Source organism: Rhinatrema bivittatum, chromosome 17, assembly GCF_901001135.1.
Source record: "Rhinatrema bivittatum chromosome 17, aRhiBiv1.1, whole genome shotgun sequence".
Taxonomy (NCBI): Eukaryota; Metazoa; Chordata; class Amphibia; order Gymnophiona; family Rhinatrematidae; genus Rhinatrema; species Rhinatrema bivittatum.
Genome location: NC_042631.1, coordinates 22,335,358 through 22,359,144, shown reverse-complemented (window position 1 = coordinate 22,359,144; position 23,787 = coordinate 22,335,358). Strand labels below are relative to the sequence as shown.

The following is a 23,787-nucleotide window of genomic DNA, read 5'->3' as shown; positions in this document are numbered from 1 at the left end:
CTAGGGCAGTGGTTGCTACACTGCGGGTCATGTCCCGAAATGGGGGGGGGGTCATAGAAAAAAAAAAAAAAAGAAAGGGTGACTGCAGCTGGCGGTCCGTGAGGGTCCTGTCAGCCAGCGAGCACTCACAGGCACTGCTCCGTCCTCCTGCGCAGGCTTCCTGTTAAGAGCGGAAACCCATGCAGGGGGCTTGTGAATGTGCACCCGACTGCTGCTGCTGTCGCCAACTCTGCCGCCGCTTTGTGTGAATGGGAGGAGGAATGGAGGCCAGCTTTGTTTTCATTGTTCTCAGGGGTCGTGTGAATTTCACCGTCTTAAAATGGGATCTTATTGGATAAAGGGTTTGAGAAGCGCAGGTCTAGTGTGACCAAAAAACGTGCGCTAGCCCTGTCCATACTCCCAACAGCGCACTGAGATACTGGTTCGGTAAAAGCTGAGAGGAAAAAAAAGTTTCCTTTACTCCCTTTTTCAACACTACTTTCTGTTGTTCCCGCAAACAATGCCAGCCACTTTTGTCCCAAGAAGCAAGAATTAGTATTATTTTCTTCTACAAAGGATTTGACTCCTTTTGAAATAATAGTACAATATTATATCTTTAATCTGTATCTATATATAGGCTTGTGGTGGTCAGTCAGGCACACTGTCATGTCTGTCTGTGGCCACCAGGTGGCACTGGAACAACAGACTGTGCACTGGACTAAGACAATATGCTCTTTCTGCAAAACCCTGTCTGTCAGACTCCCCACCCCACCCACACACACACACACACACACACACACACACACACATACACACACACAGGCTCTTGCAAACACATAGAGGCTCTTTTCTTAACTTATTAATACATTAAAACAATATTTATCTTTTTCACTTTTCTTTGGTTTTGAACATTTAAATCAACTGTGAATCAGATAACCTGAGCAATGCCAGGCTGTATTATGCTCCCACACACAGGGTTAGGCAAGCACATACACACACATTTTCCTTCATATATACATACAGCCTCCCCCACACATACACCTACACACACATACATGCCCTCATAAATACACATACACACACACAGACAGGTTCACATACAACACAGGCTCTTCAGCCACCTTCAGACCCCTTCTTCATCCAGTGAAGTAAGGGGTCCATGACAGCCCTCTCCTCTGGCTGCTGCGAGATGGGGTCTCACAGAGGCCCATCCTGCAGGCCTCTGTAGCAACCAGCAGCGGGAGACATCTAATATATTGTCAGTGCAGTTTAAAGAGAGGCCCTTTAAGCTTCTATATGCTTAATAAAATGAACCAATATATATCACTGTCACATTTGTTTGCTATTAAAATTTATATCTGCTGTGGACCAGACAACCCGAGCAATGCTGGGTACTTTTCGTTTGCAATGATAGATATAGAAGAGTGTGTGAGTGTGAGTGTGTATGTGTGTGTTAGTTAATCCATATCTGGGAGATCTCTGGAGATTACATTATCTCACAAATGTGCGTTGGCGGATGTAATCATTCAGCAAGAGGACATGACACCCTGGTACACTCTTGCAATCGGTGCCATAGCTATGAATTGCTTGCCTTTTTATTAGACTTGACTTGCTTTACTTTTTATAAGCTCTGCTTACATTTTTTCAGCAGAAAGGGAAATAACAAAAAAAAAAAAGCAATGCACAGGTTGAAATGAAAAGGTCCTTTCCCTAAGAAATCCCAAAGGGCTCGATCTTAGCAAGGGCTTCACAACCTGCAAGGGGTTTATGCCTTAAATGTGGCCCAAAGGGCCCTGCTGGAATACCTGCTTCACTCTTCAGGTTCTTTGTCATCCCAGATAGCAGACAGGGTGCAGCCCGGACGGGCCCAGCAGACACAGAGGGAGCAGTGAGGCACAGACCTTTCCTGACTGACAGGTTCATAGGCTCCTCTAGAACATTTTCTATAGGAAGAGCGAGCTCGTTAATGGATGAGTCACATCCATGAGACTCACCAGTTGGATCGAAATCCTCGTCTTCAACCTTAAAAGAAAAAGAAATAGAGAAAACTAAAATTTACCAAACAAATCAACCTATTTCCCCCATAAAAAAAGGGTACAGCCTCGTTGAATAATTAAATGAAAACTAAATAAGATTAGGCAAGCTGAAATTGCAGTTACTAAAGCCTTGACTCTACAGACTGAAGCCAGCAGCATAAATGTGAAGGGAAGAGCACAAACATTTTTTCCAATCCCCTTGTGCATTAAGCAGATCTTACCTTGCACGTAGCATTCCCCAGTAGTGCATCACCTGTTGCTAGGTTATCAGGAGTCCCAGGGCACAGGTCGTCCATGGCGCCGATTGCCGCAGAGCCGTAGGCAGGCATTGCTTCCGACTGAACATCGGCGGAATAAGGCAGGCTGAAGGACTGGGCACCCAGCTGGCAAGGTGCATCTTGCATTTGTGGATCCACTGACCTGGACAGTCTCGCTGAAGCCAGCTCCATTTCCGGCGGGTTTGAAAAGCCCACGATACTCACTGAAGCCGAACGCTGAAATACACAAAAAAAAAAAAAAAAAATCATCATAATAAAAAGTAAATGAGCTTCCAGGAGAAGAACGTAAACTGCTAACGGATGTGTCAGGAGGGCAGTAAAGAAGTACAGTGTCTCTCATTACAGTTAATGAAGCAACCAAGTCACAAAGGGATTGAAAGTATCCATTGTACAATAAAGTTGCAATTTACCAAAAGGGGTTTGCAGTGACAAAAGTGAAGCCCCAGGCTGGATAAACATTCTCCTGAGTCTCGTAGGAACTAAACAGTGGCTGTTTTGCTCTCCTCAGGGTATTGATTCATCTCAATCTCTAAAGTAAAAAAAAAAATTGCATTGGATTCCAATCACACTAAAGGTTTGGTTTGAGAGTTGTGTGCAGCCATTGGAAAATGTCCCTGTTGTAAGCGCCCCTGAAATAAAGAAATAGAAAGAATTCATCTGCCTTGAAAAATAAATAGTGCATCCTTCAGTCAGTCCCGCTCTTCGGCTGGCAACACAGGGATATATCCTTGGTGCGATGGACGGGAATAACCAGACTGGCCAGGTGCTGCCATTTGCTATGTTCCATAACATATACAGAGTAGCATAGTATTGTTACGATTCCTCCCGTAGCTGGAGCTACAGGAGGCCGCTCACCTTTCTCTGGAGGCCGCTCTGAAGCCGGGGCCTCGCCTGATCTGGTTGCCCAGGTTTTGCTCCATGGCCTGGGAGGCCTTTGACGTCCTCTGGGCTTGCCTGAGGCCTGCTTCAGTCTCCACCTGGATTTCCTGCTTTGAGCCCCGCCCTTCTCCCTAGGGGCCGGCCCGCAGCGCTTCTCTCCAGTTATAGGGCCAGCCAGGTGTGGCTCATCTGAACTCCTCCCAGGGAGTTGCTTGTTTCCTGTCCTCTAAAAGGACTACCTTTTCACTCAGTCCTTGCTTTGGCAATGGGGCTAGTCTACTTAGGCTATGTCTCCCTTGGACTTCCTGATGGTCCAGCTTGTTCCTGATGCTCCAGGATGTGGGATCCATGCCTCCAAGAGTTCTTGCTTCTGTTCTGAGTTCCTAGACTCTTGCTTCTGATTCCTTGTTCCGACTTTGGAGGACCCGAGGGGTTTCCACTACCCTGTGCTGAGTGACTTCCTGAGCTTCTCCCGCTCTTCTCATGGTCTGTGACCAGTCTCTGGACTGTGTAGGGCGTTAAGGAGACAGTGTGGTCCATGACTGTCCATTGGGGCCGCCCGTTGGCAATGGAATGGTAAGGCGCCTGAGGGTCTTACTCATCCCTCTTGTTCCTGTCTTCACCCTGAACTCCTCTGTGCTTTGCTCCAAGTTCCAAGGCCTTGCCTTATCCACTTCAGTCCTGTGCCAGCCTGACCTCTGTCCAGCCTGCTGCCTCTGCTGCTCCCTGCGGCAGGTCCGAAAGGGCTGGGAACGGTTGGAGGACTGTTCAGAGACCACCATATAGTGTGGTCTCCCGGGGCGTGTAGGTTGGTGGAGTGGCCAGGACTTGGACCATCTTCACCACCGCAAGGGCACACCTCACTTCTCTTCCGCTGAGAGAGCCTTGGTATGCCAAACCTAGAGTGCTTGCTCAAGACTGACGCTAGCCATAACAAGTATTGACAGCAGAAGAAGACCTAATGGTCCAGCCAGTCTGCCCAGCAAGTTTCCAATGGTAGTAGTAACTGCTGCTCCGTGCAGGTTACCCCATGTTTCTAAGGGAAGCATCTGCATGAAGAATTCTATAGAAAATAGCTTGCTTGCCTTACAGCCCCTTGTCCTGGCATTCTCTTCATATTGTCCTTTCCCCAATGTACCAGGCAGAAAGAGGATAACAAGGCACAGGCAGAACAGTTGACTATACAAAACAGAAGGGTGGACTGGTACACATGAAACTAATACAAAGGGGCACTCAGCCTGACAGCGGATTGACTGCAATATCGCTGTTAAAAAGAAAATTGAGTGCCAGCGTTTCTCACCTTGGTTGCACAATGATTAGACAGATTGGAATCACACATACTACTATGATGGTAATGTTTGGGTACTTGCCAAGTGCTTGTGGCCTGGTTTGGCCTCAGTTGGAAACAGGACACTGGGCTCGATGGACCCTTGGTCTGACCCTGTATGGCATGTCTTGTGGTGTTATGTCAGGAGAAAATCGCAGTTACCCAATGTTGGTTAGGAAAATGTCTCATCAGAGCACGTCAGGGAGGTAAATTTCAAGATACCACAGACGACTGCTTCATGAAGCAGCTGGGCCTGGTACCGACGAGAGGGGGAGCTGCTTTGGATCTAGTTCCCTGTTGCAAGGGCTGAAGATGGTGGAGTTCTTTTGACTCAGTGATCATAACTCAATCAGAAGACTGAAGGGAGGAAACTAAAAAAAACCAACTACTGCAGTAGCATTTAACTTCAAAAAGGGACACAATGAGAGAATGAGGAAATGAGAAAGAAAGGGAAAAAAAAGCAATTGCAAGAGTTAAACCACAAAAAAAAAGTTGGCATGAGGCGTGGAGACGGCTGTAGAATACCATCTCGGAAGTCTATACGTAGCGCGTTCCACAAGCTGCATCACGTGCTGGGGCTAAGGGGTTCCCCACGGCTGACCGGCGTCATTATGGAAATGCACAGGAGACACTGCAGCCTTCACCGCTAGACCCACCGGGGTTGAAAGTAAGTGAGTCAGGGGACCAGTGGGGTGGCAGGGGCTGGAGAATTAGTGCTTGAAAACCTGGGGATGAGCTACCATGGCCTCACATAAACCTTCTCTACATTTTGCCCACAGAATCCTGCAGCGGGGGAGAGGAGTAGAAGATGTCGCATTAGACACCCCCCCCCCCACACACACACACACACACACACAGATTTTTACACTTCACTTGGTGAGGAGTGGGCTCCAGAGCTAAACGGCCCCTTTAAAATATGGCAGACCGGATTGTGGCGCCACCATGGTGCGATATTTCATCGGGTCAGTTAAGCCACAGTATTTTTTTCCCTTGGTAATTTGCCACTGGGGAAATACCACCACTGCTTAGGAAAATAGACCCCTAAGTTAGGTGCTTATTTTCAACTGAATTTACAACCTTAAGAGGTCCATAATAAGCAGCACAAGGAGCAGGCATTTATTTGGGTAATTTTAGGCAAGAAATGCATTGGGACTTATCTGAGGAAGTTTATCACTGACTAAGATCTTCCATGTGTGATCAAGGTGAGGGTTTCTGATAGTGCATACTTTCTAAGTAGAGACCTATAGAAGCTGGCTTGTTTTCTTTTCAGTAAGAGGTGTATTGGCATCCCAGTGTTTTTCACAGGTGTGTTGGCGTTTGGGTTCTGGTAGCGTAGGATTACCAAATGGCTCCAAGAGTACAGGTCCATGCATGCAATGTACTGACTTAGCCTATCCCAGATGACTTGGCTGCCGAGTGATCCAGTTCCTGAGGAAGGACACTATAGACCAATCTTGGCTTTTTGAAATGGAGGAATGACAGGACTACAAATACCAGCATGCACTGGCATGTAAGTTGAAATGCGAGGAGTGACCAACAGCTTCCCCCCCCAAGAACTGGGTCACATGGCAGCCCTAGCTCCACTCTGCATCCATTGCCGGGGGAGTTTCTGTGGATGCTGTGTGTTTTTTTATGGAACTGGAAGTCCCACGCTGTGCAGTTTTAGATTAATGTTGGACTCCAGAGTTCACTCTTATGAAAGAGAACCGTTTTGAATGATACCACTGAATGGCTTTAATAATAGTTTTACTAGGGGCGTGGAATGGGTCAATGCTTTCTTTATTGCAGAAAAGGTCCGGCGAGCTTTTTCTTTTTATGTATTTATAGCCAACATCAACTGCTTTCAGCCATCGGTTTGTACACTAAATGGCACTCTTTAAATATTGCATAGCTTCTTACCATCCTCTCTGGTAGCCATAGAGACAGATGCATTTTAGCAATTTTGTGCAGCCTAGCATGTGGGAATGACGTCAGAAAGGGACACTTGTAGGTTAAAGCTCTGTCTATTGAGTCTGCGGCTGTGAAACCATTTGCTGTGAACCAGGGCTCAAAGCAGCAGACACATCAAGTAATACCCAGTAATTAAAACTAATAAGGATTTTAAAAATCTCCCGCTCTCCATATCTGTCATCCTAAGATTGTTGTAGACTGGGGGCATGCGCGCACACACACACACACACACACACACAATGCTCCTTCTCTCTCATACACACACATACATGCTTGGTGAGAGACAGAGGGAGTATATGTGTGAGAGAGAGACGTACGAACAGCACAGTACACCTCCGTGAAGATTTGACGTCATTTGGAGTGAGGAAAGTCACTCAAAGATGAGATTTCTACAGTGTTCTCTCACTCTAGCTTGATGGATATTCTGCCAGGGTACTATCAAGTTAGGGCGAGAGAACATTGTAGAAATCTCATCTTTGTGAGACTTTCCTCACTTGATGTCAAATTTTCACTGAGGTCTATCTACTGTGCTATTCGTACGTATCACTCTGCATGTAAAACTGGCCCCAAAACCCTAAACCACCACCAAAACCTCATCTTGAGTTATTAGCTGGCTCTCATATAGCAGTATAAATAGTTGACTACTATGTGTACCACTCCAGAGGCTCTCTCTTTCTCTCTCTCCCTCCCCTGCCCAAAAATGCCTGAAATGGAATTTACAATATTTATTGCAAATTGTGTTTCAGCCGTTTCGGGCATATCACACAGCTTAACACCAGGAAAAAAAGGAGTAGTTATTTCCAATGTTAAAAGCGTGTGGTAGCGTTCGTTACGCTATCGCACAGTGCAATAATGCCCCTCATTTTCATTGATCCCACTCAAACCCCTCCCAAATCCCACCCCTTTGAATAAATTTGAAAAATTTGCATTTGCGCTGCACGCTGTAATAAATATTGCATTCATCATGGAATTATTACAGGTGTTAAAGCCATAACGCATTTTGATCAATGACCCTGTAAGATAGCCAGCGATATTCAATAATGTGACTGCACTATTGGATATGCCTCAAAGTTAGCCAGATAAGTTTATCCGGCTAACTTTGCTATCTGGACTGTGTCTAAATATAGACCTCGTGGCATTTAAGGGGGAATAATTCACAATTGTAAAACATTACAAGTTTTGTACTTTTCACTTTTGATGTGTGGAAATGCTTTGCACCGGTACAATGAATTATTTTACAAACAGTAAATCAATTAAAATGCTACCCCCATAGGAAACCAATCATGTAACCAGTATATCGCAGCTAAAATCTGGTGGCGGATTCTCAGTACAATCAAATGCTAATGTGCTCCGTTTTATTTGGACAGACTTGAGCTACATTACATCGTGAAAGAGTAACAGCACTGGCTTAGGCCATTTATTGAGAGGAGGGGCACCGTGCAGACATCGGACAACCATATCAAAAAAGACAGATTACGACCTTCCTGGCATTACCCCCATTATATGCATGGAGATGTAGTGCTGGCTTCCCTATGGAAAACAAGACTCTCTCTCTCCCCCTCCATAAATGTAGTAGGTTAGAAATAGGACTCTTTCAGCATGGCCCCTTTTGACAGCTATTTGGTCAATCTGCTATCCACCAGATCCTTTCACTTACCCCTCCTCAGTCCTAACCTGCAGATGCAATCCCGGCCTTCATTTCAGTGGAGACATCGCTTAGGTCAAGCTGTGATGTCCATGAGTGGCCAAGGGGGTATCTCCTATGACCAGCAAACCATTTCACTTGTAAGCTAAGGAGAGCATTGAGTCTGAAATCCTGACTTACAAAGTGTTTCTCATAAAACACAGAATAGGAGAAAATCCTTGCTACTGCAGTCCCCAAGCCTCTTATATAAGAACAAGAGATATGCCACACTGGTCATCAAGCCCAGCATCCTGTTTCCAACATTGGCCAATCCAGGCCATAAGAGCCTGGCAATTACCCAAACAAATAGTTCCCATGCTACTGATGCCAGAAACAAGCAGTGGCTACTCCCTATTAATTAATAGCAGTTTATGGACTTCTCCTCCAGGATCTTATCCAAACCTTTTTTAAACCCAGCTATACTTGCCCTAATCATATCCTCCAGCAATGAATTCCAGAGCTTAATTGAAGCAAGCTTGAAGTGAAAGTTCAATATTATGGATGGGCCCAACTCCTCCAATCCAATTTAAAGCCAAGTTCAGAACTGGATGTGCAAGTGCTTCCATTAGCATGCATTAGATTTCAGTAGAATGTCAGAATTGTTGCAATTCTGTTGAATTTGATTCCATGCAATGGAATGATTTAATTCAGGTCAAATTTATTAAAAAGATTCGTCGTTGCCTACTATACGAATGCACCTTCTAATAGAAGAGCTGAGTCAGATACTGGCTTCTACATTCTTTCACACTGGCAGGTTAAGTCCTATAATACTCTTATCAAATGTAAAACCTTCTAAGAATTAACCTTGTTTTATAAAGCCACTTGCAGTTTGTACAGTAGATTAGACCTTAATTAGGCTCCTGGGCACAAGGTGACCTCAGGTGTACAATGCTTTTAGATTTTTGGTCCTCTGCAGCAACATTTGTCCCTCTGTAAATAAATTGGTGCCATTCCAATTGTAATTATTGTCACCCAATGCTGATTTCTCTTCTAATGATGATGATTATCACTGTATGATGGTACGGTGAACCTTTTTTTTAATTGAAAACTCCGGGAAGCTTTCGGATGTCATAAAAATTGGCTCTCACCACATCTCCGACATCTGCTATATTATTAGTGTACATATCGAAGAAACCTCTGTCACTTAAGAATAATTTTTTTTTTTTTTTTTTTAAAGAGAGAAGCTTTCCCCTTGATCTGGAAAGATTTTCAATAATAATGACTGTTTATTTAATCCCAAGGTGTGGGTGTAATCATGCAGCTCTAACAGAGAAGAAGGCTAAAATGCTTACCTTTCCAACCCTGGGATTATGATGTAAGTGTTTTTGGCAAGCCAGGAAGGTTGTCGAGAATATGCCTGGCTTATAAAAAGAAACTCTAGCCCTGCACCTCCAATTCTCTGTGCTGCCACCGCAATCCCACGGAGCTGCGGAGTAATGATACGCCGCTGGTAAGTGGACCCAATTCCCACAGCAGCTCATTACACGGTGAGCTCGAACAAAAATGCACCACTCGAAGCCGATTGTTTTTTTTATGCTCGGGGCAGGGCTGGCAAACACTCTCCATATAATTCCGAAGAGCCAGCAATTACAGCAAGCTGCTTCCACCCCCCCAAGCCCTCCTCTGTGTTTTTCTAGCGGTACACTTCTGCCTGAAACATCCCCCCCCCCCCCCCCCCCCCGCTCCAGCTGTCATGATTTGCATTTATTCAACAACAAAATGGAGACAGCTTTAAAGTGAAAGGCAGGAAAATGACGTCTTCGGCAAGGTGCAGTGGAAAGCCAGTCCCGTTGCATGACTTCTCCTGTCAGTGTCAGGGGAGTATTTTTTCAGCAGGTGGATCTCTCCATGGCGGGTGATCGCACTGGGCATACATTGTAATGTTACTGCGTCTCCACCCATGGACCATGCAAACCTTACGTCAGCTCATCCGCACCCCCCCCCCCCCCCCTCAAGGCTTCGAAAACAAGGTGGCAAGAAAGTGTAGATTAGCAGCAAAAGGGAGAAGGAGGGACGGTGTGAATTGTTGACACCGCTTTTCTCAGTAACAGCAATTTCCTCCTGCTTCTGTGTACTTCCAGCTCAGTTGAAAACAGGGCTGGGATTAGGCCCCACCACCTTCCTACACAACTATCCAGGGATTTTTGCCCTTTGGCTGCTTCTGAAGCCCTGCAAGTCGTAGGACATGTCACCCCTTAAGCAATGACCATGACTCCCACCCGCCAATCCAGGGGAGCAAAAGACCCAACTCAGGGACTGAGCCATTTCCCTGCTGAGTCACTAGGGAGGCCCCAGCTGTTATTTCTTCATAAAGAAACCCACAGGCACCAAACTGATAGAAATTATAACCAACCCTCTGGCTCTGGCCACTACCGTATCGCACCGTTTCACCACCCTGAGGTCAGAGACACTGCAAGGTAGCGAAACATTGTGATAAGGCGATGGCTAGAACGAGGGGGGCCGGTGGGATGCATAGTGAGAGGAACAACCGGCAGAAAAAAGTTGGTAATGATGCCTCCCATGCAGGTTCTGGATATAAACAGGCTGGAGGCAGCTCAAAGAAAGGGCCAAAAACCAGATGAGATAAGACTTTACCTAAATATGTTCACCTCACAGGAGGAGAGACGGGGGTGGCGGGGGAAGGGAAGGGATAGGATAGGATAGAGACATTCACATATCTGAGATATAATTCAGGCACAAAAAGCAAACATATTTCAGGGACAAGAATGCTGTAGAGCAAGGGGTCACTGCACGAGTGTCCATGGAAGCAGACTCAGGAGCAGCATGAAAACTGCCACGGATGCACAGAATGCACTAACAAATTGAGAAGGTCGAGTCAGAAACAGTAACGTAATTAAAAAAAAGCATGGAATAAGAGCAGAGTATCTCTAGTAGCAATGCGCAAGGGAAAGCAAGAGATCAGTGAAGGTCTCTGGCAGGGTACAGAAAGTGGGATTGGAAAGATTAGGTTGGGCTAATGGTCCTTATCTGCTGTCATATTCTATGACAGTGGTGGGAGCAAGGTTGGGAAGTTACAGCATCGCAAGCGACTCACCCTTCCTTCTCTCAGGGAGAGGTGATAAGGGCCAAGGCAGAGAAAGGAAGCATGAGCTAGCCTTACTGTAGGCCATGGGGTAGCCAGGTTGGTACTGGCAGGCACCCTGGGTGCTGGGTATTGTCCAGTAATTCCATGGAATCTTAGGGAGATTGGATGTTTAGGCAGCAGCCTCAGTAGTTTTGGTAGCCGATTTTAGATTATTACAAAATTTGGTAGGAAAGATATGGGGGGGGAGCAGGGCATTAGGTTAAGTATGGGATTTTGTATGCTCATCTTCCAAGGTTGTAACATAAAAGCATAGAAAGATGACGGCAAAACGAGACCAAATGCCTTTCTACTCTGCTCTTCCATACCAACTGTTCAGCTTTACAATCCCTACCACTTCTTCAGATCTTGTCTCCACTACCTGGAGTCTGACTTTTATGGTCTGGGGAAACAAATAAGCATGGGAGTAACTTGCTGGTGCGGCTGTTATAACCCTTAACCGATAAGCCTGATAACTTTTGATGCAACTGCTTCAACGGCAAGAGATAATGGGGAACTGGACTCTGACAGCAATAAATAAGGGTCCTGACTTTTACAGTCTGAGAAACCGATAAGTATGGGGGTGACCTGTACAGCTTGCTGGGCAGACTGGATGGATCGTTTGGTCTTCTGCCGTTTTTTTCTATGTTCCACCTCCATGAGAAGGCCATTCTATGCACCCACTACCCTCTCTGTAAAGAAATATTTCCTTAGATTACTCCTGAGTCTAGCCCCGTTCACCCTCATCCAATGGGACCCTCATTCTAGAACCTCCTTTTCTTTGAAAGAGCCTGGTCGTCTGGGCATGGAAACCTTAGAATTTTTTAAATGTCTCTGTCATATATCCCCTATCCCACCTTTCCTCTAGGGTATACATGTTTAGGTCTTTAGGTTTTTCCCACATACCTTAGAACAAAGAGCACTGATCATTTTAGTAGCCACCCTCTGGACGATTCCAACTTGTTTATATCCTTTTGAAGATACGGTCTCTAGAACTGTACACAGTATTCCAAAGGAGATCTCACCAGGGTCTTATACAGGGGGCACTATCACCCCTTTTCTTCTGCTGACCATTACTCTCCCTATGCAGTCAAGCATCTTTCTGCCTTTTGCCATCACCTTATTCACACTTTTGGCCACTATAAGATCATCAATTACTATCACCTCCAGATCCCACGCTTGTTTCATGCATAGAAGCATTTCACTTTGTAGTTTTGCAACCCATGAAAGGTTTTACACACACAAATGAACTTTGAAAATTGCTACTTTTACATATGTAGCTCCTTTGAAAATTCATGCCTGACGCTGCATTTGTTTTTCGCATTAAATCCTGACCGCCAGAATGTAGACCATTCCTCAAGCTTTGCTAGTTCCCTCATGGTTTCCACACCTTCCTAGCTGTCTACCTTGTTGAAGATTTTGGTATCATCATGAAAAAGACAAACCTTTCCCAATTATCCTTCCACAATGTCCAATGAGTAAAAGCAAAAACTGGCGTGGATAAAAAAGCAATGTATCCTACAAGCAATCAAGCTTCTACATTTTGGCAGCTAAGATTTATCTTTGTGGCACCGGCCACAATAACTTGGCAGACTGCGTATGCCAAATCTTAGTTGAAACAAACTAAGCGGTCGATTTTTTTGTAATCAGCGTGAGCATGTGCGGGCAGGTGCCCCATTCACGGGTGCAGGGGGCGGGGAATTTTTCAGTCATGTGCAGCGACTCGATCAGCCTTTTTCCCAATTAAGGAGCAGGCTGGGAGGGAACTTCCTGACCCCTAACCCTATTCCTTCCCCTCTCCTCCCCGACCCCTAAACTAAACCTATCTATCCCCAATTTTTTTTTTTTTTTTAATACTTACTGCTCCTCCGGAGAGAGACGTATACTCCGCACGCTGGCTGGCTGCCGGCGTGTGCTTCCCCAGGACAGCGTCTAATGGCGCTGTCCCAGCCCACCCCTCCATGCCCAGACTCCGGAGATTACGCACGTGGCCCGGCCTGTTCTAAAATGCTCGCGGCACGCACAAGGCCTGGCCACACTCGTAACTCCCGATTTTACTGCGCACAGCACTTTTAAAATTCGGGCTTAAGGTGCTGTTAGCCAAAGTCACATTATTTATTATAACCTTGAACTTCTGCTTTACCAAATTCTCTTTATAACAGAGCCATTGCAAATACATACACTATAACAACCAAAATGGGGGAAACTACTGTGGTGACATTAATTAGCTGTATGCAATCGTTTGAAAATGATAACATGTTGTGATTCTGCTTGTCATGCAGCCTCCCACCACCAGAGATCCTCCAGCGCCTACCCTCTTTCAGCTTTAGTCTTGGTGACCTCATGACTCACCAAATCCCTGCCTATTTAGCCCTACCTCTGTCTACACTGAGTCTGCTCGACTCGTTGCTTGACCCCACATCTCTGTATACTTGGTGGCTCTCTGTAGCCTTGTGGCTTGCCCAAGCCTTCTTGTTTCCAAGCTTGCTCCCTAGCCTCCTATCTCAAGCTGGCCCTGTGGCTTCCCTAAGCCTCTGTGTAAAGCTTGCCCTCTGGCTTTCTAGCCTTCTATCCCAAGCTTGCCAGTATCAGTAACCCCTGTCTTGTTCCAATGTTTCACCCCTGACCTTCGTTCCTGCCTGAGCTCCAGACGCACCAGACATCAGCCTCCAGTCCTGCAGCCTGCCTCCAGTCCCTCCTGCCTCCAGCCCTGCAGCCTGTAACCCCAGGCCTGTTCAGCTTCACCTGAGCTCGTTCCTCTCCACTCCGGATTCCAGTCCAGCTTTTGCCTTAGGTCCCCTCCCTTGTTTAAGTCCTGCCGGCCACCAGAACTCAAGGGCTCAACCTGCGGGGAAGGTGGCTGGTATGGGCTGAAGATCCCCTAGTCTAGTCTGCCCCTGGAGTCCTGGACTGTTCCCATGGGGGTTCCCCAGTCGAGGTGGGTCCTCACAGTATCCATGTTGATGCTGTTTTCATGTCCTCTTCGAGTGAATAAAACAAAAACAGCTTCATTTTTGTCGTTTCGGGGTTTTAACATGTTAAATGGTTTTAGTATGCACTAAATGGTTTTAATGTGGATTAAAACCTGAAAAGGACACAGAACGAAAATAAACCGAAAAAGCCAAAAAAAAAAAAAAAAACCCCACCCCAGCAGAAAGTGCCATGCACACCCCTAACATCAGGTGCATCTTTCACAGCCATATCCTGAAATAATGAATTTTTCATGCAATGCTCTTTTGAGAAGACTTCGGGGGGGGAAAAAAAGTCATCTTTGCATGAAACATGCTATGGTGCGGCATCAATGTTTCACGTGTGTACTTGCTGCAACACGCTTAAATCATGGTGTCGTCCTCAAAAAGAGTCCTCCGTTTCCTGCAGAAACATGGAGGTGCCTCCCCAAAATATATTTTAAAAGTTGAACAGTTCGTAATGCCCATTGCACATAACAGTAAAAACAACAACAACAAAAAAAAGTAAAAAAAAAATCAAAGCACAGATGTCTAATGACATGAGCAATCAAGCGCGACGAGAACACCAAGAGCTAAAAATAGCGAGGAGCAGCGAGAGCCCTCAGATACAAGCGCTCCATCTTGGTAATTTTCAGGCTGCGGCCTCGGCAGCTTCAAGTTGTTTAAGGGAATAGCTCAGCAGAAATGTTTCCTTATAGGCAGGATCAGGCCCTGACATCTGCGGCTGCTACTCTTCTAGGCCGCACTTCCCTGGCCGTGGATTTTATGCACCGTGGCTTAAGGCTTACGTGGCGAGTGTGACGTACAAGGAGAGAGGGGACGGGCGAGAGGAAAGGCGCACCGCGGATTGTAAAGGAAACTGGGGCACTCTTCGGAAATGACACCGAAGGGAACGGAAAGTTTGGAAAAGAGAAGGATTTACTTTTATCTTGCAACTATCACTGTCTCCTACACCTCCTCCCCCCTCAGCCCCTAAGGTCTCCAGTGAATGCATGATGCTGCTCTAAAATAAAGCTTTTAGGCCTGCTCTTCTTTTGCCTTTCTGACTGCACGGCGGGGGCCCTGGGACAGGGCAGCGGGGATCGCCTCACCTCCTGAGCCACGCCATCAGTCAAAGAACAGCTGGGGGGAGGAGCAGGGAGCGGCATGCGGGCCTCTCTCTAACTTAATAGCGCTCTCCCTTTGTGAAAGGAGCTTTTCTCAGTTTTCTTCCCAGCTTTTCAGCCTGTTGGGCTATGACCAGGTATAGGTCCCTGAGCTAGCCGGTAAGGGCAAGGCCCTTTTTGGCCTTTTGACAGACTGAGAAGCTGTACAATATGGGGAGGCTGGGGTTGAAGCCCTGCTGCCACCTGACTCCATTGGAGATACGATTACATTACAACCACAATCCAAGCAGGAGAACTAAACCTCTTGTTAAATTAAAAAAAAAAAAAATATATATATATATATATATATATATATATATATATATCCTTCATAGGACAGTAGTACCCTAAATAAGAAGAATACACACAAAGACTGAAAATCCCAATACCTTTCTCAGCTGATTTGAATCCAGGGGTGACAAACGAGCGTCCATGGAGTCTGAGAGATGTGGGGGGGTGCTTACTTGCTCAGCTGAAGCCGGGGGCTGGGATGCAGCTGCTGGAAAGTTAGCGGCTGGAGGGAATTCTGCCTGAGGATCTTCTAGGACGCCAGAGTTATCGTAGGCCTGTGATGGAAAGAAGAGGGTTAGGAATAGGGTTAAAGGTGAGGGTTGCAGGGACTCATTCCCCCAGGGTAGAACAACCAACCTTGTAGGATGCAAACTGATGACCGACATGCGTGTGTCTGAAATGTCCAAAATCTACCAATACACTCCTAACTCGTTTTACTGTCAAAGCAAGAAGCATTGGCCATCCACCTGCCCATGGGAAGTCCAGTAAAGGTTACGATGTTGAATCACTGGTATATGAGCCAAAATCGAGTACACATTATGGAAGGAGATAGCGGGAAACTGGAAGAGCAGGCAATTACTTCTGCACTTTGGGAAAAGGCCAAGCCCTCCGAGGGTCCCCCCTGCTGTTTCTGAGCAGAGTCTGCACAATTCTTTCATTTCTAGTATGTGCTTGGGGAGGGGGGGGGGGTCCCCATGCAATCCTACTGCTTCCAGGGGGTGTCCACATGCCTTCCTACAGTTTTCGGGCTGGAGAGCGCTCCCCACATAATCATAAATTCTCAGGCCTCTTCCCGGCCCTGACCATGCACATTCCCCACTGTTGTCGATATACTGCTAGTGCCATAAGAGACCATTATCAAAGCTTGCAGGCTGACCGGGCTGATCCTGTGCATCGCAAGATCGGCACAGCCGGCATGCAAAGTTTGAAAAATGCTCATTTGCAGCACTAGAATTGTTTAAAAAATATTTATCGGAGCTGAGCTCTGGCCAGCTCCAACTGAATTTAAGCTCTGTTGACAGATGGTCATAGTGTAGTCTTTGCCAGCATAGGAGGTTGTTCATTCTTTGTATCTTGTGGAAAATGCTCAATAGACCTGGTTACCCCTTGTACCAGGAAACTGCACTTCTCAGTGGCCTGCCAGGCATATAAGCCATCCAGCATATTTAGGTGTGTGTGGAAAAGGGTAAGCTTGAGCAATGGACTATCTTGTCTCTGGCCCAGCAGTCAGATGGATTAAGAGACCCAATATATGAGGACTCAACTTTCCAGAAAAGGTTAGATTAGCCCATCAGGGTCAATTCATCCTTTACTTGTAAATAAACTTGAGATGCATTGCCCGGCCAAAATGAATCCAAAACACTTTGAGGACGACGTACTAAGCTGTGTTGAAATTCTCACAGAAGTTTTATGCACAGGACTCTCATGCAAATGAGCCTGCTACAAAAGTTACGCCCGTAAGTTTCCTATGGCAACCGCAATTAAAAAAAAGAGAACTACACTTTAGTGAAAACCAGCATGTGAAGATAACACATGCTCAATCCCTTTTTTTTCCCCCCCATTTATATTCATGTGTTACCTGATTTTGCACCGCAGCAGCTCCTTAACTCTGAATTTCTGTAAGTTTACACACGTGGCAGACTGCATTTGTAAATTTACTCAATGCAGAAAGGCCATTTTGTCGGTGTTTTCGCCAACAGGCCCTACATGCGTAAATATGCACAAAAGCCCGAAACGCTGGCATTTCTGCGCATTTTGGGCGTGTTTACAAGCGCAGCGCCATCCTCACAAACCTTCACAGCTTAGTACATCGGTCTCTCAATCTATTGCAGGACGTGACAGATTCTGGGCTCGATTTAAATTTAGTGCAAAAGTAAAATAAAAAAATGCTAAAAAGAAAGAGCCTTCCTGTTAGATTGCTCACACAGTTTTCAAACAGTACATCTTTTGTCCAAGGATTTTGTTTCCTGCTGCTTGTAGAAGGGAAATCATTGCACACAAGAAATGCTGAGTAAGCGTAAATATTCTGCAGTGAGGGCATATTTGCTCAATTTTTAAATCTTGCACTGAGCAGGCAAAAAGTCTGGCAATTAATTATTTTGCTGCAATTTTTGCTTGCACAAAATTTTCTGTGGATTTTTTTCTCCTTTCTGTAAGTCGCAGGAAATCCATTTCTTGGACAAAAGCTGCCCTATTTCAAAACGGTGCTGGCAAGGTGACTTGCCGGCTGTTTGCACCTTGTCTGCTCCTCTTTATACCCAGCGTTTAAATTCGGCCCTGTATCCATGAGAAATGTTTAGAAAGTCCTTTTAAAAAGTGAGCCCTGTTGTATACTTTGGAATAAAAGCAGAGCAAGAGAACAATCTGAAAACAATGCAATAAGAGGGCAATTTTTAGAGCGAACGGGGTGATTGCAGGCCGGCAGGTGCAAAGCATGTGAACTAAAAACTGTACTTGGATTTCAAAATTAAATCCTGGCGTTCTATCCTGGCTCTGCCTATTTTCCCCAGAGAGGTGGAAGGATCATTTTTAAAGGGGGGGTTTCCATGGGTAAACAGCCATTTACCCGCAGAAATCCCTTTATAAATTGCCCCCTTAAAGTTAATCTTCAACAATTTTTTTAGCAGGACCATATAAACAAAACAAACAAAGAGGCCCATTCTCAAAGAGGTTAGGCTCCTAATGTTTGGAGTTAGGCCTCTAAATTGGCCCTTTTCAAAATTTACCAGGGCTGAGTCCCTAAATTTAGGCTTCTTGCTTCACTAGGCACCTAAAGTTAGGAGCCTAAAAAGTGGGTGGCTACAGGGACGGAGTTAGGGTGGAGAAACAAGGTTAGGTGCTTGTGTCAGGTAGTCAGGAGTAGCTTTGTGGAAGTCATCTCAATGGAGCATGTGAAAAGTTCATTTAGTCCCTTATGGGAGAGAAATACTGTTATACAGTTATGATTTATAGCATGCAACTTTGTGCCTGAGTTCACTGTGCAACTTTCAGCCTTTTCCTCACAGTTCCTCTCTCCCTTCCCCCCTAGTATGATCAGAAATTAGTAGAGAGACAAAGAACAGGTTGTATTCCATTATTATGTACAAGGCCACAGCTCTTCATAGTCCACAGCCCCCTCCCTTCGAAGCTTCCCCAATAGCCCTCTTGCTCTCCCTGTCACAGCCCCCACTGGCCCTCCCTTCCTCCTAACTTGAAGCCTGAACACTTCAAAGTCACAGGCACAGAGATACACAGTACAAAATGGAGAGAAGACCTTAGACAGAAGATAAGAAGACCACTTGAAGTCAACTGGTCGATTATAGAAGGACTAGGGGCTACTCCATGAAGTTAGCAAGTAGCTCATTTAAAACAAATCGAAGACAATTCTTTTTTCACTCAGCACATAGCTAAGCTCTGGAATTCGTTGCAAGAGGATGTGGTTATGGCAGTTAGTGTAACTGGATTAAAAAAATGTTTGAATAAGTTCCTAAAGGAAAAATCCATAAACTACTATTGGTGTCTGGTCCCCTGTACCTCTAAAACACATAAGTATAAAATCAGTAACCCCTGAACCATTCTGAACCTCTGAAATGACCATTGCTGTACTGTCATTTTACTGATGATTTTAGTTTCATTTCAACTTTTTTTCCTCTACTTATCTCTTCCATAAGAAGAACATAAGAACTTGCCATTCTGGGTCAGACCAAGGGTCCATCAAGCCCAGCATGTTTCCAACAGTTGCCAATCCAGGCTATAAGTATTTGGCAAGTACCCAAAAACTAAGTATATCCCATGCAGTGTCTATTTTCTAAGTCAACTTGATTAATAGGTAATGGATTTCTCCTCCAAGAACTTATCCAAACCTTTTTTAAACCCAGCTACACTAACTGCACTAACCGCATCCCCTGACAACAAATTCCAGAGTTTAATTGTGCGCTGAGTGAAAAAGAACTTTCTCCAATTAGTTAGAACTGGGAAAATAGCCAGCGCTTTTTTAAGATAAGAAATAGAGAATGACCTTCATTATTGATGTATTCTAGCTTGGTAAAGCCCCCAGAGTTTGTGCCTTAATTAACACCGAACTCTAGATGAATGATGATGTCCTTTGACCTTCTGCAGTTAGTTTAGACATATGCCTTTTTCAAATAGTTTTTAATATATTTAATCATTAGGAGTTTTAGATGATCATTGTCTATGGTACTTTGACATTTCTTTACTTATGTATTAAAGTTAGAAATATTTAATCAGGTGCTCTTCTGTAAATTAGATAGATTGATGAAGCAAGATCAAGGCACACAGGTGACTTGACAAAGCACATCTGATGAAAAGATCAAAGAATTTTTAGAGCTAAATTTTCCTGAACATGTAGCCTGACATATGTAATTGTTAAGTAATTAGAACACGAGGCCAGATGTCTCTGAGATTGTTTAACTTGACTTATATTAAAATAGAATTAATATAAGCCATAAAGGACAGCAAGAGAAAGGGCATATATACCCTGAAATCCATACGCTCGAGGCTGCTGTTCTATACAGAGTATGGCATGCCCGAGACCCTAGCAGATTTAACTCATAATTGGTAAGAAACCATTTATATTTTTATCTATCTCTAACATGACTTGATCGATTAAATACTTTCCTCGTGTAAACTAAAAATTATATTATTCTTTTTTAAGAATATATCTCTGAGTGAGTTATTGAGTTGCTCTGATCTCATAAATAATTAACTGAGCTCAACATAATGCATCAACTCTAAGGAGCACTGATGTGTTAAACTTATGTGATATGGAGTTCTAAGTAGAAAGGGTAACCTATAAGGGGACTCCTTATAGAAGTCTCATTCACTTAGAGCTGCCTATCAGAGCAGAACCAAGACACAATTAATAAGCAGTAGTAGCTTGAGATCTATTTAATGTTTGGGTACTTGCCAGGTACTTGTGACTTGGATTGGCCATTGCTGGAAACAGGATGCTGGGCTTGATGGACCCTTGGTCTGATCCAGTATGGCATATCTTAAGTTCTTATGTACCACAATTAAAACAAGCTGCCCCACCATCCCCCAACCTCCTCACCATAATATAAGCCTCTAAGTCACTGGTTTTCAACCAGGGATGTACCCCTCTGTGGTTACTTGCATGGCTGTCAAGGAGTACACATTCAGCCACAAGACATAGAAGAGCCCCAACTGCAAGAGACAGCCACTTGTCACTGCATAGGAAGAGCCAACCTCACTGCTCCCTTGTTAGTAGCAATCTGCAGTCCTACCTAGAATACGTTCTATACCAATTTGGGTAATTTTTTTTAATGTGGTGAGAAGTAAGATGGATAGAGAAGTGTCCATTTGTAATATTCATCCCACATCTCCCTAAAATGAGCAATGTAAAACTTGGGTTTCTAGCACTCCCTCCCCCCTCCCTGCCACAGCTTCCTCCATTTCACCCTCAAGCTTCAAAACAGTCATCAATTTTTCAAGAAGAGACAATAAAACACTGCAAGAAGTGTGCCCTCCAGCTACCTCAGCACTGCCTGTTCCATCCTACCAATGTCACTTCCTTCTAGACTAGATATGAATTCAGCAGTGTCAGCATCTGCTGCATGTGCTTGTTATCTAGCAGTTAAATACCAATGGAAAAACAGGCTCAAATATCATTATGATACGTGAATATAGCCCTTTTGGGAATTTTTATGACTCTGATGGAGCACAAAGCATCTGGAAAGGGATACAGTAGTCATGAAAAAGTTGAGAACTACTATTCTAAACCACTTACCACCTTTTGGCCACTGGTAAATACACTTTAGAAACTTACTTGCTGCACTTCTTCCTGGTTTGGCTGCTGAACGGGTGCGGGCTGCCTCACTATGTAGTTTATTTGGCCTACAATGGTTTGCTGGACATGCTGAGGCTGTTTGTTTTGGTTTATCTGCAGGCTTGCTGGCTGATTCTGAAGAAGGAGCTCCAGCCCTTTCTGCATTTGCTCCAGTTCAAACTGTTGATGGATTATGTCCAAACTCTGCTGCATGACTTGCTCGTGGGCACTGTCGGTCTCTGCTGCTTGTTGCTGCTGTTGCTTCTGTTGCTGCTGCTGCTGGTGATGGTGATGGTGCTGCTGCGGCTTCTCTGCATGGTTAAAGTTAAGCTTTTGAAGATGACCAAGTTGCACTTGCACAGATGGGGTTTGCAAAGTAGATGGAGCATGGACCTGCTGTGGATGCCCCGAGTGGATCTGCTGGATGTCTTGTGGTGAAACAATGCACACCGGATGTGTAGTCTGCGACAACTGCTGCCCTGGCATGTGCTGCTTACCCGTCCATAGAGATGAATTCTCAGTCTCTGACTGTGATTGCTGTGCTAAGCAAGGCTGCATCATTCTCAGAGGGTGAGGCTGCATGCACCTCTGCTGCTTTGTACCTTGCTGCACATTATATTGCATTGGGAGATGGGGGGATTGGTACTGTTGTTGTCTCTGCTGCTGCTGCTGCTGTATTCCTGGAGTTTGTCTGAAGTTTTGGTGGTGGTTCATGCCGTGGTGAGAGAGGTGGCTTTTGTTTACTTGAGGTGTGTTGTGACACTGGGAACAGCACAGGGGCGTTGGAGATTGTACCGCACAAGGAAATTTATGTGACTGGCTCATGGCTTCCTGCTGTGATGCTGGTGACTGCTGGTGACCTGGATAAAAAGAGGACTGTGGTTCTTGCATATTTCCATAACCAGAGGCATCAGGGTGAGGTAACTGTCCACCATCCGTTAATATACAACCTGCAAAAACAAATCCATTCATCTGTTCACAATGCGCCTTGCATATAATTTGGGCAGATATAACTTAACTCTTGCTTGGACCACTAGACTTTTAAAAATCTGTGAAGATTTCTCTTCGATGTCATGAATTAAATGAAACACTATCAAAGAGAATGTAAGTTAGGATAATTTGATCTTTTTATTGAACCAACAAAAATTAGTATATGGAGATGTTATTGTACATAGGCTTTCCAAGGCTTCGTAGGTCCCTTCTTCCTATGTTTTACATAATATCTGTTTGTCATGAATCCAAGAAAAGGAATAATCTTCCAAAAAGCATCCAACATATTCTTTCTGGGACTAGTGTGACAACAGAATACTCTAATCCACAGGAATAATTTCAGGATGGACAAACTGTTTTGGATTACAGAATGACTTAAAAATGGCAGGCAGGATTATACAGTACAACTGTGCCTTGTTAAAGCCAAGGCGGAGTCACCCAGGTACACTCCTTGCACAATCCTATCTAGCTACAACAGGGGAAAAGATTCACATATCAATGCCAACTTACACTCTAGTACCAAAAGAATCAAGTCAGGAATCTTTCATTAGAAATCTACAGGCCTTATGTGATCATGACGCAGAGCAAAGCCTATTAAAATTGGAGTCTTGACACCTTGATTCAATGGTGACCTTTTACCTGGTGATGGGAAACTTAAATCTTTGTAACTTGTCTTTGAGAAGACCCTTCTAAATCTCTGTTTTATTCATCCAATGTGTCTATACTTATCAGTAATGATATGGGCAGGTTCTGATATTTGAGAGGCAATCTATGGAGGTAAATAAGACTGAGGGTGTCACTCTTGCAGAGGGGGTGTTTTGAGAGGATTTTGTTCCCTAGACTTCAACAACATAATCACAAGGACCATGGAAACATTAAAACTACCCATTTCCCATCATTTTATCGTTTCCCTTCAGAGCTAAATATATATCTGCCAGACTATGCAAATGAATTATGCACTTTTCTCAAACACCTAGAAGGAAACCTATTAAACTTGGGTATTACCTGAATGCCAACACTGACCTGCACGAGCTCTTAACAGTCAAGCTTGGCCTCTCCTTACCTAAACTGGACAGCTGTTTAGTCCAAAAGGAGGGCTCCCAGCTGAATCTGATCTTCCAAGGACCGCTCACCTCAGAACCGCAGCTTGTTTCCAGCAAACGCTGTATCTGGAACACAATCTGAGAGAAAGTCACAAGCTCAGTGGGTTTCTCGCGGGAGTGAGTAAAGCCTTAAATCTTCAGCACGTCATAGGATGAGTAGGCGGGCATCAGAGCAGCAATATCTGCCTTCTCTGCTGAAGACAGTTTGTGGCCCAGAGAAAAGACACCAAGACTCCAGCTCTTGCTGCTGGATTTAGTGTAAGTACTAGGTCTGAGCCAGTACCAGATT

General features: G+C 44.8%; 1 protein-coding gene and 1 long non-coding RNA gene across 5 annotated transcripts in view; one reads left to right on the top strand and one right to left on the bottom strand.

Annotated features, from left to right (window-relative positions):
* LOC115079076 overlaps positions 1-23,787 on the top strand; it is a 121,906-nt gene that overhangs the window by 38,242 nt on the left and 59,877 nt on the right. The window lies entirely within an intron of this gene.
* Positions 1-23,787, bottom strand: part of TRIM66 (tripartite motif containing 66) — a 91,749-nt gene that overhangs the window by 25,990 nt on the left and 41,972 nt on the right. The window contains exons 9-13 of one of the 3 annotated variants that reach the window (XM_029582085.1): positions 23,459-23,576; positions 21,406-22,355; positions 15,719-15,895; positions 2,237-2,509; positions 1,785-2,001 (exon numbers count right to left, since the gene is read on the bottom strand). In XM_029582085.1, coding sequence (XP_029437945.1) covers positions 1,785-2,001; positions 2,237-2,509; positions 15,719-15,895; positions 21,406-22,355; positions 23,459-23,576 — 1,735 coding nt within the window. The remainder of the gene's footprint in view (positions 1-1,784; positions 2,002-2,236; positions 2,510-15,718; positions 15,896-21,405; positions 22,356-23,458; positions 23,577-23,787) is intronic. The other 2 variants (XM_029582087.1, XM_029582086.1) reach the window with 2 other exon arrangements.